The 15220-nt window shown below is 40.1% G+C and overlaps 1 protein-coding gene across 1 annotated transcript in view; it reads right to left on the bottom strand.

Annotated features, from left to right (window-relative positions):
• Positions 1–1215: 1215 nt before the first annotated feature.
• The window catches only part of PIBF1 (progesterone immunomodulatory binding factor 1), a 241984-nt gene continuing 227979 nt past the window's right edge, over positions 1216–15220 (bottom strand). The window contains exons 17-18 of the mRNA XM_044285104.1: positions 5421–5600; positions 1216–1371 (exon numbers count right to left, since the gene is read on the bottom strand). Coding sequence (XP_044141039.1) covers positions 1336–1371; positions 5421–5600 — 216 coding nt within the window. The 3' untranslated portion in view covers positions 1216–1335. The remainder of the gene's footprint in view (positions 1372–5420; positions 5601–15220) is intronic.

Below are 15220 nucleotides of genomic sequence, written 5' to 3'. Positions count from 1 at the left end.
TTTGCCAGTACTGTACTGATGCTATGTCCTTTCTCTTACCTCCCACTATGTTTGTTTTCAGGTCCAAAGCTCAAGAACAGATAAGAAATGGGGGATGACACTTCCACACATACAGGAGGCTCCTATAATCTTCCAAAGCTGTGTAGAAGCAATTATTTTATCAGGCTCAGGATCTCAGCTAGCTCTGACACCCCCTATTTCCTTTGAGTCGTCTTCTGTGTCTCTATTTCTAGGGACGGAGCTTGCCTGACAACAGGCAACTACAAAAGCTTTTTCAGGTGGATGCAGGCATATATTTTAAATTTAAGGGGTTGGCCAGTTTCTGGTTACTGTTGATCAAAGTGTTTGTGAGATTATATGACACTTACTGATATAGCCTTTGTTGAAATTCAGCACGATTTTCTATATTTCATATATACGATTTTCTTTTCTGCTTTCCATAGAGGTCCTGTCCATAAAATAGAATGTAAACAAGGGGGAATACCTTATGAAAATAGAAAATGGTGCAGCGTGACCACAGGTGAATATCTGTTGATAGTTCAGAAGGAGGGGTAATCCGTAATTTATAGGGTATATATAGCAGGGGCATAGCTCAGATTGACACGCCCCTAGAGGAGGCAAGGCAAAACGTACATCAGTGTTTTTCTGCCCCTCCTGGTTTGTATGTCTCATTATTCCAGTGCTTTCCTAACCTTTTTCTTTTATCACTGCCCTCTGGAATTATTCCAACTAGGAAGGCCATCCAAATTATTATAATTGCAGTTTGTTTGATGTATTGGATTTTGATACTATTTCTTAATCAATAGCACTGGTGTTAATGAACGATTCAGTTCCCACCTCTGTATTACTTGTCGAATTTACAACATTACTAGCTATATATTTTGTTGGTGGGGCTATTATTCTCACAGCGTTGATCTGCACTGCTTTTCATTTTTACTTTGTATATTTATGTATTGTAGGTCTCTTTTGATATGACGTAATAAAGAAGGTTTTTCTATTACATGTGTGATCTTCGTAGTTCGGCTTGGAACTTATGTTCCCACACATGATTTCTTACTTTATTGCTGTTTTTGGTTGGTTCTTACCCAATTAGCAGCATTGGGAGCGTTCTCATTAACTGACAGCTCTACCTCCCTTGTGTCCTTTCAGTTGGATACAGGTACAACAAACATACTCTTCTAATAGCATTTAAATTCAAATAAACATCACACAAAATTATGACAATGTGATAGTATTTATTACACGCGTTCTTAAAAGTTTTAAATAAAAAGTTGTAAAAAAATAACATCACATGATTAAATAAAATAGAAATAAAAGGCTTCTGTGTCGTCTTCCTTATCGTTTGTACCATTCTGGAGCTTCTTTCTTTGTCTGCAATAATGAAAAATAGAGAATCGTAAACATATGAAGCTGATTGTAGCTTGGTAGATGTAATTATATAACAAGCATCCTGTTTGTACTACTATGATCTTCGGACTTTACTTTCCATCATGTCTAATAGAAAACCTTTCAGTTTCCAGAGAAATACATGAGGCACTTTTGGAATCCGTAAACATTGGCATTGCCCAACAGTAGGTATAATATGAGAACTGACTTCTAAGATTCTGTAAGCCAGTCGGAATATTTTGTTTGGCTACATGTCCCAGGAATAAAGTGTTAGTAAATTACATAATATTGTTCTGCTCAAAACATGTTGGAAATTCTCTGTACAGTGAACCTGCTAGTGCATTTTAATAGAAAAGGTAATGAAGATGCTCACCAGACGTGAGCTGTTTTATATAATGCATATTTCATGAATTTCATAAACTGTTCATTTATTGTTAAAGGGGTTTCCGGGACTTTTTACTGATGACTCATCCCCTGGATAGGTCATCGGTATCTGATTGGTGAGGTCTGACACCCAGGACGCCAGCCAATCACTTCTTTCAGAAGGCATTGGCGCTCCTGAGAAGGCCGCAGCCTTCTTGCAGCTTTTCTTAGACCAGTGACTTTACATTTATTGGTCACATGGGCTAGGAGCAACTTAGCCTCATTCAACTGATCTGTGATACCGAGCCACTATACAATGTACGTCACTGTGCTTGGTAAGCTGATATAAGGCCGCGGTGCTCTCAGACAGCTGATGGCACAGGTTCGACATCCTGATCAGATACTGATGACTTATAAAGAGGACAGCTCATAAGTTAAAAAGTGTTGGAAAACGTCTTTAACCTAAAATCCAAATTATACAAAAGTACCACTACAGGCGAAACTGGGTTATATCTAGTGTAGGGCCTGAGGGGATGGTGCATGACAAGAATTCCTGCTGTTTTTGAATCCCAGTATCATGCTCGCCCCTCAGGGGTTGCAATAGGCATAACAAAGGGTATATGTTTTTATTTTAAACACTGAGAATCAATTGACTACATCACTTAAACTAATACAGATCATTGAAACCATATTAACCACTTCACATCTGGGCCATTTGCCCCCTTCCTGACCAGGCCTAATTTTGCAAATCTGACATATCTCACTTGATGCGGTAATAGTTTTGGAACGCTTTTACCTATTCAAGGCATTCAGAGATTGTTTTCTCGTGACACATTGTACTTCATGCTAGTCATAAATTTGAGTCAATATATTTCACCTTTATTTATGAAAAAATCAATTTCTATTTCTCTGCTTTTAAAACAGAAAGTGATACCTCATAAAATATTTATTACTTAACATTCCCCATATGTCTACTTTATGTTGGCATCAATTTGTAAATGTCATTTTATTAGGACGTTAGAAGGCTTAGAAGTTTAGAAGCAATTTTTCAAATTTTTAAGAAAATTGCCAAAACCCAGGACCAGTTCAGGTCTGAAGTCACTTTGCGGGGCCTACATAGTGGATACCCCCATAAATGACCCCATTGTAGAAACTACACCCCTCAAGTTACTTAAAATCAATTTTACAAACTTTGTTAACCCTTTAGGCGTTCCACAAGAATTAAAGGAAAATGGAGATCAAATTTTAAAATTTCATTTTTTGGGCAGATTTTCCATTTTAATACAATTTTTTTATTTAACACATCAATGGGTAACAGCAAAACAAAACTCAATATTTATTACCCAGATTCTGCAGTTTACTAAACACCCCACATGTGGTCATGAACTGCTGTATGGGCACACGGCAGGGTGCAGAAGAAAAGGAGCGCCACATGGTTTTTAGATGCCATCCCATTTGAAGCCCCCCTGATGCACCCTTACAGTAGAAACTCCCAAATAACGACCCTATTTTGGAAACTAGGGGATAAGGTGACAGTTTTATTGGTACTATTTTGGGTACATATGATTTTTTGATCATTCATTATAACACTTTATGGGGCAAGGTGACAAAAAAATTGGTTGTTTTAGCACATTTTTTATTTATTTATTTTTACAGCGTTCACCTGGGGTTCGGTCAAGTGACATTTTTATAGAGCAGATCGTTACGGACGTGGCGATACCTAATATGTATACTTTTTCTTATTTATTTAAGTTTTACACAATAATAGCATTTTTGAAACCAAAAAACAAAATGTTGTTTTAGTGTCTCCATGTTCTGAGAGCTATAGTTTTTTTTTATTTTTTGAGCGATTTTCTTATGTAGGGGCTCAATTTGTGCGGGATGAGGTGATGGTTTTATTAGTACCATTTTGTGGGATATACGCCTTTTTGATCACTTGGTGTTGCACTTTTTGTGATGTAAGGTGACAAAAATTGCTTTTTTTGACATTTTTTTTTTTATGGTGTTTATTGGACTGGGTGGATTATGTGATGGACGCCGGCAATATCAAATATGTCTATTTGATTAATTTTTTTTATAACTTTTTTTTTTAATTCCTTACTTGGGAATTTTTTGACATGTGAAACCTTTATTTATGTTTAAACCTTATTATTTATTTTTATATTTTTATTTTTTTCCCACTGTTGATTTCTCCTGTAACTGGGGCTGACATAGTAGCCCCAGTTACAGGAGAAATACACCCCCCCAGGAGAGGCTGTACAGCGCAATACAGCGCTGTACAGCCTCAGTGCAGGGCTGATCGAGGTCTCTCGAAGACCTTATACAGCTCCTGCACTCTCTGGTCCCGGCGATCACATGATGACTCGGTGAGCGCTGTGTATACAGCGATCTAGAAGGCAGGGACACCTGGGCACTGTCCCTGACTCCTCTAAGGGTTGCCCTGCTGTCACTGACAGCGGGCAACCCGACCTGCAGCTGCACGAATAACGTGCAGCTGCAGTTTCTGAATGGACGTTCAGGAACGTCCATTCAGAAATAGAGAACCACTTCCCGGACGTTTATAGTCTATGGGCGGACGGGAGGTGGTTAATATGTGGCCAAACATCCAGGTGCCTTTAGCAGAGAAGCATAAGAATCAGGCATTGATGAAACCCAGATTGTTTGTCTGAATTTATAACATTTGATTCCCTTTTTCAAGCCAAATGACCTTTATTCTTCGGTGATGAGTACTCCAAAGAGATAGAAAACGCTAGTGCTTCAATGGAAAGCCCATAAAACAATATCTTCTTTATTTAACCCGTCTTAAGATATCTCCACACATGGATCCAAGGCATGCAATAGGTAATGCGTGTCAGCAAACTGCCTTAATCATAGACCCTATGATCTAATGTTGGATATAGGTTGGGCCCATCTGGGATACTACATAAGCTGCACTTATTTATGGCCTTTCTGATTTTTATGCAGCTGAAATCAAGCAATCACTGGACTATTAATGTCATACCCTAAAATATTAATGATACCCTAAAATATATATCCATCTATTCTGCTGTTGATGACCTTCAAAAACTGATGCTGGATTAAGAAATGCAGGCACAGATGGTCACAGCTCATGTCATGTTTCACCAAGGGTTATATTTGTTGGCCCTTGGCCTGTTACATCTCCTGAAATTGAACTAAAACATGAAAAATAGACTTATTGACTAGTGCACATTGACCTACTTATGTATTTGTATGTCAGTTTACACTTTCAGTGAATCAGCTCAAGCCCTATTATTCTTTTCATTGATTCACGTTTTTACCAGATCACGTCCATGCTCTTCAACCGCTCTCAGATTAATTTAAATTGTCCAGTGACGTTTATGGCAAGTAATTACTATTAGTCCAAATGCTCTTCACCTTAGAAAATGATTTACTTCCACTATGTCGGCTAGCAGCCATCAGTACGTGAGACACTATAGGTAACTAACAGAAGATGAACAACGAGGACAAAATGAACAAACTAAAGTGTCAGGCACAGTGGGTATAAAATCTTCAAATAAAGCCATAAAATACTGCAGATAAACAAAGAATTCTCAATCCACAACTTTATGGCCGTTATAAAGTGTCACATGTAACAAATGGCGGTTTACGATTAACTACAAGCAGCATTAAAGCAAAGATGAAACACTTACAAACACAGTTGGTTGAGGTATAAATATGTTCTCGTCCTGGCGGGCCTGAAATGCAGGTTCTGCTGATGAAGATTTCCCTTTAGTTGCACGATTCCTCACATGTTCTTTAGAGCGAAGGAAATCTTCCACTGGTCTCTTATTCTTAAGACCAAGTAAGACTTGCTTCATTTCAGCCAACTCCTGTAAAAAGCAGGAAAAGTAGTTTGATTATGGGTTTACTAGAGCATTAAGTGTCCTAGAGAATGATACGGAAATATTAGGATGATGCATTTGTGTATTAGTATAGTATTATTATCATCACAATTTCTGCTTAGGAGAGTGCAAACCCTCCAAAGCAGTTCTTTATATAGATAGCTGCATACATGCTGTCAAATAGGTGGCCCACCTTTCATAACATTTTTATGTACCAAAAAATATCAAAAAGGTTTTGCAACAGGTCATAAAAATCTTAAAGTTTCATAATGTTTGTGTCTACATTTCCTAGGCAGACCTGCACGAGTCCAAAGTTAAGCTGGCCACACACTTCAGATTGCATATGGTTGAATGCTCGTTCAGCTGACTGCTATCACATAGGCACGCGTGGCTCAGTCGAATGTTGGGACAAGGAAGAAAGCTGCTGCAAGACACCTCTGATAGCAGCTTGTCTTCCCTGAAAACAAATTATTAGGCATGCTAAAATCACGTTTGGACACCAGCATACACGTTAGATGGTCGGCCAAAATTGGCGTGTTGAGCCGATATTAATCTAATGTTTATAACCTGCTTAACAGCCCAAAAAATTTACTTTGATATTGTTTTAATACCATGAATTCCATTTAATGATTTTTATAATACATGACAGTTGCAAACTGTTAAATTATAATTGGACAATTAATATGAATAATTGATGTTTTCTAGTAAATAAAAAAAAAACATACAAATTTACAGAAAGAAAAAAAATTTCCAAGAAAATCCAAAATAAAAAAAGAAGCAATTTAAAGAACAGTCTTGATTAAACATATTCCACCGTTTTGTGTTACATCCCCTATGCACACCTATGTGTCTACATGGTTACAACAGCAAACAAAACCTGGTTCTGCAGCCACATATTAGTCTATCTGCCACCTGACCCCTAAACATTTTGCCTATTTTTTCTAATGCATTTTTATCAGATAAAAAAACAAAAACAAAAACAAAAAAAGCCCACCTTTTCACTAGAAACAGAGTCACTCTTCCCCCAAGGGCTCCACCTTTTCACTAGAAACAGAGTCACTCTTCCCCCAAGGGCTACACCTTTTCACTAGAAACAGAGGCACTCTTCCCCCAAGGGCTACACCTTTTCACTAGAAACAGAGGCACTCTTCCCCCAAGGGCTACACCTTTTCACTAGAAACAGAGGCACTCTTCCCCCAAGGGCTACACCTTTTCACTAGAAACAGAGGCACTCTTCCCCCAAGGGCTGAGCTTGGTATTGCAGCTCAGTCCCATTCTCATGAAACAGATCAGTTTTTCTAATCTCATACAACCCCTTTAGCCGGATGGGTACTAGTTTATAAAGGAACCCTGATGCATGGCAGTGCCTGGAATCAGAATCACAGTCAGTCATTTCCTGACAGATTTCTTATTGTATTCCATTTCTACGGATCACCAAAACACGAATCATCCCAATGTGCTGAGCAAGATGGAGTCAGTACCTTGCAATTTAACATGATCTATTTGCATAAGGAAAGCCGTGTGCAGTGGCATGTTCAAACATCTCAACTGCACAGCAGCTGTTTGAGGAGATGGCATAGCGGATGCCAACATGCTGCTTCGAGTTGTAAACTCTGCAGACATGTTGCCAGGGGGATGCATAGACTGAATTGCTTGATGAAAATAGCTCAGACAACTCTATCGGTATCTACATGCTCCATCATTAGAGATAAAATCAGGCTGTGTTTGTGTACTCGTGTCACAGGATCTTAGGCAAGAAAACAACACCAACAATCAAAAGATTACTGATCATTGTAGAGAGGGACTCTGAGGTCTCTTCTTGAAGGATTTGTATTAGTACATATGTAGGAGATCAGCAAACTGCATTTTTCTTAATTCACACAGAAGTAACGTAAGCAATTTCCTTGTATCTTTCGCAGGAACAATGGGTAAACTTCCTCACTTTAAATGCAGGTTTTCTGTCAGGGATTCCAGAGTGATGATGAGTTGACGTGAAGTGCTGAGATACTGACAATGACTTCAGTTTCTGTACATGGGAAACTATTTGCATTTGATTACACATGTGATTGTTACACACATCTCAACATGACACTACCGCAAGCCAGGCAAGAACATTAATCAGTGAGAAAGAACATCTTGAGTCGATTCACACATATCTGTGCAAATAATTAAATGCCCAAAAGGCTCAGGTTCAGGCACCCCATTCACCTACTGACAACCCATGTGCTCAACCACTGAGAGGAGTGACTATCCAGTGTTTATCGCTCACCTTGCTGTCCCCAACCCAACTCCAAAAAATAGTGTTAAAGGGAACCTGTCATGTGGATATTTGATTATAATCTAACTAATTATATACAATCATTAACTACTAAAAAGTGCCTTAGATGTGTTCACTTACTGGTGTGACAGAGGGTTACCTCATAATATACACACAAAGATGCCGCATGCTAATGAGCTGATTCGAGTCCGGCGTGATGTCATTGAGTCCGGCGTATATTTAATTCAGAGCTATAGCCACTCCCCTGCCCACCTGCTGCTGATTCATATGGAAAATAACTGTCATTCAGCAGCAGATGGGCGGGGACAATCAGGAGCTCATGAATATTCATGACCATCATTATCAGCTGGAGCTTTTCAATACAAGATGTTGGCAGATTGACTGGGTCAATTAAAGAAAGTGACCCAGCATTTTGCTAAGAGAATCAGTCACTTATTTATGTTGCCCTTAGTTAGGACACCATAAAACTGGTGACAGGTTCCCTTTAAGGCCCCTTCACACTGAGCAATGTTTGGGCAGATTCTCGCTAATGAGAGCTCAAACAGACGCTTGTTAGGCTGCTTTCACATTTATAGGAGCAGAAGAACAAAAGTAACAGAAGTGCCGTATTCAGCACTTAAAGAGGACCTTTCATTTCAATAAAAAATCTAAACTAAGTATGCTGACAAGGAGAGCAGCGCCCAGGGATCTCCCTGCACCTACTATTATCCCTGGGCGCCGCTCCGTTCTCACGGTATAGGCTCCGGTATCTTCAGATTTTCGGCTCAACTGGGATGAGCCTGCTCTTGTTCTCCTGAGCGTCTCCTTCTCCCAGGCTGTAGCGCTGGCCAATCGCAGCACTCAGCTCACAGCCTGGGAGAAAAAAAACTCTCAGGTTATGAGCTGACTGCTGCGATTGGCCAGCGCTACAGCCTGGGAGAAGGAGACGCCCAGGAGAACAAGAGCAGGCTCCTCCCAGTTGAGCCGAAAATCAGAAGATACCAGAGCCTATACCGGGAGACCGGAGCGGTGCCCAGGGATAATAGTAAGTGCAGGGAGATCCCTGGGCGCCGCTCTCCATGTCGGTATACTTAGTTTAGATTTTTAATTCTAATGAAAGGTCTGAACTGAAGCAAACCGAGCCTATGAACCCCATTGACTATAATAGTATATGTTAGGTTTCTGTTCAGGAGAAGGTTTTTGTAGCAGAGACAAAAGTCCTGCATGCATTAGTCAATGGGGTCCGTAGGATCCGTTCGCTTCAGTTAAGTGCCAAATCCAGCATTTCAGTTATTTTCTTCTGCTCCTACTTTCCTCCTCTAAAACCTAGGTGCTTCTTATAAAGCGAAAAATATGGTACTTCAGAACACTGAGCTAAAGAGCTGCCTCAGCCTCCTAACTGCTCTGCTTGTCAAGGATTATGACCCTGAATACAGCTGATAAGATCTTCAGCTGAATCTGTGTAGTAATAGAGTTCATAAGGAGTCAACTGAAGTAAACAGAGGACAGACAAGACAGATTGTGGTAATATGGGGCTGTGATAATGTAGCCGATTTCATTACAAGTGCTGCATTAGCCACACCCCAAACCTTCATTCTCCCTGTACTTCAGCTGTCTCCTCATGAAGTCCATTCCGACAGAGATTCAGCTGAAGAACTTATCACAAGCATTCAGGATCATAATCCCTGACAGGTACAGCAGAGAAAAGGATAAGGCAGCTCTTTACCTCCATGTTCTGCAGTAACTTGTTCTTCTATGTGATTAGGACAGGTTTTGTGTGTACTAATAGGACAGCGGCCATTTTATTTCCCCCGATGATTGCTCCATAGACAAAATGAGTCATTATAACTAATGGAAGGTTTTTGGGAATATATTTATAATAAGGTAATATTTAAGTATTTTCAGTAATTTTATTTTATTAATTCCAAGAGAACCCCTTTAAGATGGCCATAAATATTAGTTTAATACTTCTGTCCGACAGTCGGTCGAAAGATCTTTTGTTCAAAGAAAAAAAGCTTGTAAATGAAAGATCTTTCTTTGAAAGAATGTTCCCAGAAAAATCTTTCATTCATCACCCCGTTTCATTGAACAATGTGTGGCCAGTTGGACCAACTGTAACAGGCAAGATAGACTAAAATGTGTATGGCCGTGTCTGTGAAACAAACGTTCACCAGTTTGTTCAACTGATGTTCAACCATCAATCAATTTCTATCTAATGGGTATGGTCAGCTTTACAATGGGTTGTCAAGTTTCCTTGAAATACAGCAGCATGCTAACTATCAAAGAGATGGAAACCGATGGAAACTTGATGGAAAATGTTGCAATGCTTATCGTGTTCTAAACTTGACACACTCACAATGGATAAAATAGCACATTTTAAATATCAGGTAAAGGTTCACAATCTGAAAATCGACATAATAAGACCAGGAAGTATACCACTGAATAATGGAGAACCATTTTCTAGCGAGTAGCCCCTTATCTTTACAATGTGTATGCACTGGACATGTTATCATATTCCCACAAAGCACAAATCCCACACTGCCTTGGGCAATATAACATATACTTTAGACTCTTAAAAGTGCTGAGGCATGTCAAACTGCTATGAAAATTTTAGCTTTATGATAGGTCTGTATATACCTGCTTCCCTGCCATCGTTGTTGTACACATCATTCATTATTAACAGTGCAAGGTGTCCATCATATTCTTGTGTGCTACAGCAGGTAATGCATATATACATGTAAATAAAAGTGTTATACGCCCAGTGTATATGTTTAATTATGAAATAAACTCACTTTGGCTTTGGCTTATCCATAGACATTAACAGGCCAAATGTAGTCCAAAAGAGTATACATTTGAACTCCTTTATGCTTGTCTACTGCTCTATTCTGCCCTCCAAAGAACCAGTATGCAGTATATATGACATAACTTTATTTAATGTATACCAAAGTGAATGGGTTACGCATGCAGGTGTAATGATTTTTATCTGCTTATGTGGTACATTTTTAATTCCCTGTTAATACCCCATGACTTTATTTAAACAAAGGATTCACTTGTACATAGGTGCTAACTGGAAGGCACAATGACATTCTTTCCTCTATGTTTTTAGAGTATACAATAAGGTGTTTGTTTGGGCCAGACATGGTGTGTCTCCATGAAGCTGCTTCCAATACAGTATGCATCTGACCAGAAATGTGATGCGCAGACTCCTTGCATATCACTGCTTCTATCAATCAGTGGCCTCAGCAGTGATGTGCGCAGGCATGGCACATGACAGTGGAGGCCACTTACTGGCCAGCAGAAGTCACATGCAGGGTGTCCATACAACAAATTTCTGGCCAGGCAGGGACCAAAAGTGTTGAGGATGGAGAAACGTTGCAGGAGTCAGAATAACTCAAACAGGTGTTTTTTACTCCTTTAACTCATACACCATGTTGGGCCATCCCCAATATTTTTTCAGGGCCTAGACACTTCCTTCATACATAGGTCCAAGATGTGATGTGAATAGGATTTTAAAACGTTTTGTCATAAGGACAGGTTTTAAAAAAATACTATTTCCTGTTGCTTGTAAATCACCAACATCACCACTGTACAGAGATTTTTACTAATTTTTATCTATGTATTAACGTGATGCACCATAATAGTACTTTCTGCAAGCCACTCAAATATTTTAGCGGAGGCCGTTTTTTTTTTGTGAAATTTTTTTGACATCCTTTTTTCACTAAACACAATATAGGAGACCGCACTGCTGTAAAGTTCAGAGACAAGCCAAGTTACATTTGAGCCAAGTGTAAAAGTCTGACATAGTCAATCATGGAATCTGTAGGCAGGTTTCCCTCTCCTTCCAATTACGACCTTTTGTTTGTGGCCAAGTGAGGCAGCACCAATAGTGAAGCACTGCTAATAAAGTGCCTCACTATTGGTGCTTCCTCTCTTGGCCACAAAACAGGAGGTCGAAATTGGAAGGAGAGGGAAACCTGCCTACAGATTCAATGATTGACTATGTCAGACTTGGCTCAACTGTAACTTGGAATGTCTCTGAACTTTAGAGCAGCGTAGTCTCCTATTTTGCGTTTTGTGGATTTATGGTGTGAACTGGATCCACCTCACCTAGAGACCTGCAGCGCTTGAAAAGAGCAGCGTTACTGGGAGTTCTACGTATCTGTCTTTTTTTCACTGACCATCAAAAAAAACTGCCGTGTAAATAACCCCATAGACTACCATCGGTCTTAGAATTGAACGTGTGATGGCTGTTAAAAAAAAAACCTCTGTCCGTTCTTCCACTATCGTGTACATATAGCCTTAAAGTATGGACACGCAGCTTTTTGGACAATATTTTAAGGCAGATTTGCCTGCAGAAGTGGATTTGAAAGGAATCAGAAATATAAAGGAAGGATTTAACCACTTCAGCCCCGCTAGCTGAAACCCCCTTCATGACCAGAGCACTTTTTAAACTTCGGCACTACACTCCTTTCACCGTTTATCGCTCGGTCATGCAACTTACCACCCAAATGAATTTTACCTCCTTTTCTTCTCACTAATAGAGCTTTCATTTGGTGGTATTTTATTTCTGCTGACATTTTTACTTTTTTTGTTATTAATCGAAATGTAATGATTTTTTTGCAAAAAAATGACATTTTTCACTTTCAGCTGTAAAATTTTGCAAAACAAACGACATCCATATATACATTTTTCACTAAATTTATAGTTCTACATGTCTTTGATAAAAAAAAAAATGTTTGGGCAAAAAAAAAAAAATGGTTTGGGTAAAAGCTATAGCGTTTACAAACTATGGTACAAAAATGTGAATTTCCGCTTTTTGAAGCAGCTCTGACTTTCTGAGCACCTGTCATGATTCCTGAGGTTCTACAATGCCCAGACAGTAGAAAACCCCCACAAATGACCCCATTTCGGAAAGTAGACACCCTAAGGTATTCGCTGATGGGCATAGTGAGTTCATAGAACTTTTTATTTTTTGTCACAAGTTAGCGGAAAATGATGATTTTTTTCTTTATTTTTTTTCTTACAAAGTCTCATATTCCACTAACTTGCGACAAAAAATAAAAAAATTCTAGGAACTTGCCGTGCCCCTCACGGAATACCCTGAGGTGTCTTCTTTCCAAAATGGGGTCACTTGTGGGGTAGTTATACTGCCCTGGCAATTTAGGGGCCCAAATGTGTTAGAAGTACCTTGCAATCAAAATGTGTAAAAAATGGCCTGCGAAATTCGAAAGGTGCACTTTGGAATATGTGCCCCTTTGCCCACCTTGGCTGCAAAAAAGTGTCACACATCTGGTATCGCCGTACTCAGGAGAAGTTGGGGAATGTGTTTTGGGGTGTAATTTTACATATAACCATGCTGGGTGAGAGAAATATCTTGGCAAAAGATAACTTTTCCCATTTTTTTATACAAAGTTGGCATTTGACCAAGATATTTTTCTCACCCAGCATGGGTATATGTAAAATGACACCCCAAAACACATTCCCCAGCTTCTCCTGAGTACGGCGATACCAGATGTGTGACACTTTTTTGCAGCCTAGATGCGCAAAGGGGCCCAAATTCCTTTTAGGAGGGCATTTTTAGACATTTGGATCCCAGACTTCTTCTCACACTTTCGGGCCCCTAAAAAGCCAGGGCAGTATAAGGCTGAGTTCACACGGGCGAGATTTCCGCGCGGGTGCAATGCAGTAGGTGAACGCATTGCACCTGCACTGAATCCTGACCCATTCATTTCAATGGGGCTGTGCACATGAGCATTTTTTTTCATGCATCACTTCTGCAATGCTTTAAAATCGCAGCATGTTCTATATTCTGCGTTTTTCACGCAGCCCTGGCTCCATAGAAGTGAATGGGGCTGCGTTAATAACGCATTGCATCTGCAAGCAAGTGCGGATGCAATGCGTCTTTCACTGATGGTTGCTAGGAGATGTTGTTTGTAAACCTTCAGTTTTTTATCACGCCGTGAAAAAAGCATCAAAACGCATTGCACCCGCGCGGAAAAAACTGAACAACTAAACGCAATTGCAGCCAAAACTGACTGAACTTGCTTGCAAAATGGTGCGAGTTTAACTGAACGCACCCTGAACGCATCCGGACCAAATCTGTCACGCTCGTGTGAACTCAGCCTAAATACCCCACATGTGACCCCACTTTGGAAAGAAGACACCCCAAGGTATTCAATGAGGGGGCTGGCGAGTTCCTAGAATTTATTTTTTTTTTTGCATAAGTTAGCGGATATTGATTTTTTTTGTTTTTTTCTCACAAAGTCTCACTTTCCGCTAAGGCCCCTTTCACACGGGCGAGATTTCCGTGCGGGTGCGATGCGTGAGTTGAACGCATTGCACCCGCACTGAATCCTGACCCATTCATTTCTATGGGGCTGTGCACATGAGCGGTGATTTTCACGCAACACTTATGCGTTGCGTGAAAATCGCAGCATGTTCTATATTCTGCGTTTTTCACGTAACGCAGGTCCCATAGAAATGAATGGGGTTGCGTGAAAATCGCAAGCATCCGCAAGCAAGTGCGGATGCGGTGCGATTTCCACGCATGGGTTCTAGGTGACAGTCTATTCACTGTATTATTTTCCCTTATAACATGGTTATAAGGGAAAATAATAGCATTCTGACTACAGAATGCTTAGTATAATAGTGCTGGGAGGGTTAAAAAAAATAAAAAAGTTAACTCACCTTATCCCCATGATCGCCTAGTTCCCGGTCGGTCTCTTCTTTAGCTGTGACTAAAGGACCTGTGGTGATGTCAGATCACATGCTCCATCACCATGGTGATGGACCATGTGATTGGAGCATGTGATCTGACATCACCAAAGGTCATTCAGCCCAAGCCCACAGCTAAAGAACAGACCGACCGGGAACTACACGATCATGGGGATAAGGTGAGTTAACGTTTTTATTATTTTTTTAACCCTTCCAGCGCTATTATACTAAGCATTCTGTATTCAGAATGCTATTATTTTCCCTTATAACCATGTTATAAGGGAAAATAATAGAATCTACAGAACATCAATCCCAAGCCCGAACTTCTTTGAAGAAGTTCGGGTTTGGGTACCAAACATGCGCGATTTTTCTCACGCGAGTGCAAAACGCATGACAATGTTTTGCACTCGCGCGGAAAAATCGCGGGTGTTTCCGCAACGCACCCGCACATTTTTCCGCAACGCCCGTGTGAAACCAGCCTAACTTAGGACAAAAATTTCAATCTTTCATGGACTCGCCATGCCCCTCACGGAATACCTTGGGGTGTCTTCTTTCCGAAATGGGGTCACATGTGGGGTATTTATACTGCCCTGGCTTTTTAGGGGCCCTAAAGCCAGAGAAGAAGTCTGGAATATAA

The sequence above is a fragment of the Bufo gargarizans genome, chromosome 3, assembly GCF_014858855.1.
Source record: "Bufo gargarizans isolate SCDJY-AF-19 chromosome 3, ASM1485885v1, whole genome shotgun sequence".
Lineage (NCBI taxonomy): Eukaryota > Metazoa > Chordata > Amphibia > Anura > Bufonidae > Bufo > Bufo gargarizans.
Note: the sequence above shows the minus strand (reverse complement) of the source record. Positions and strands in the feature narration are given on the sequence as shown.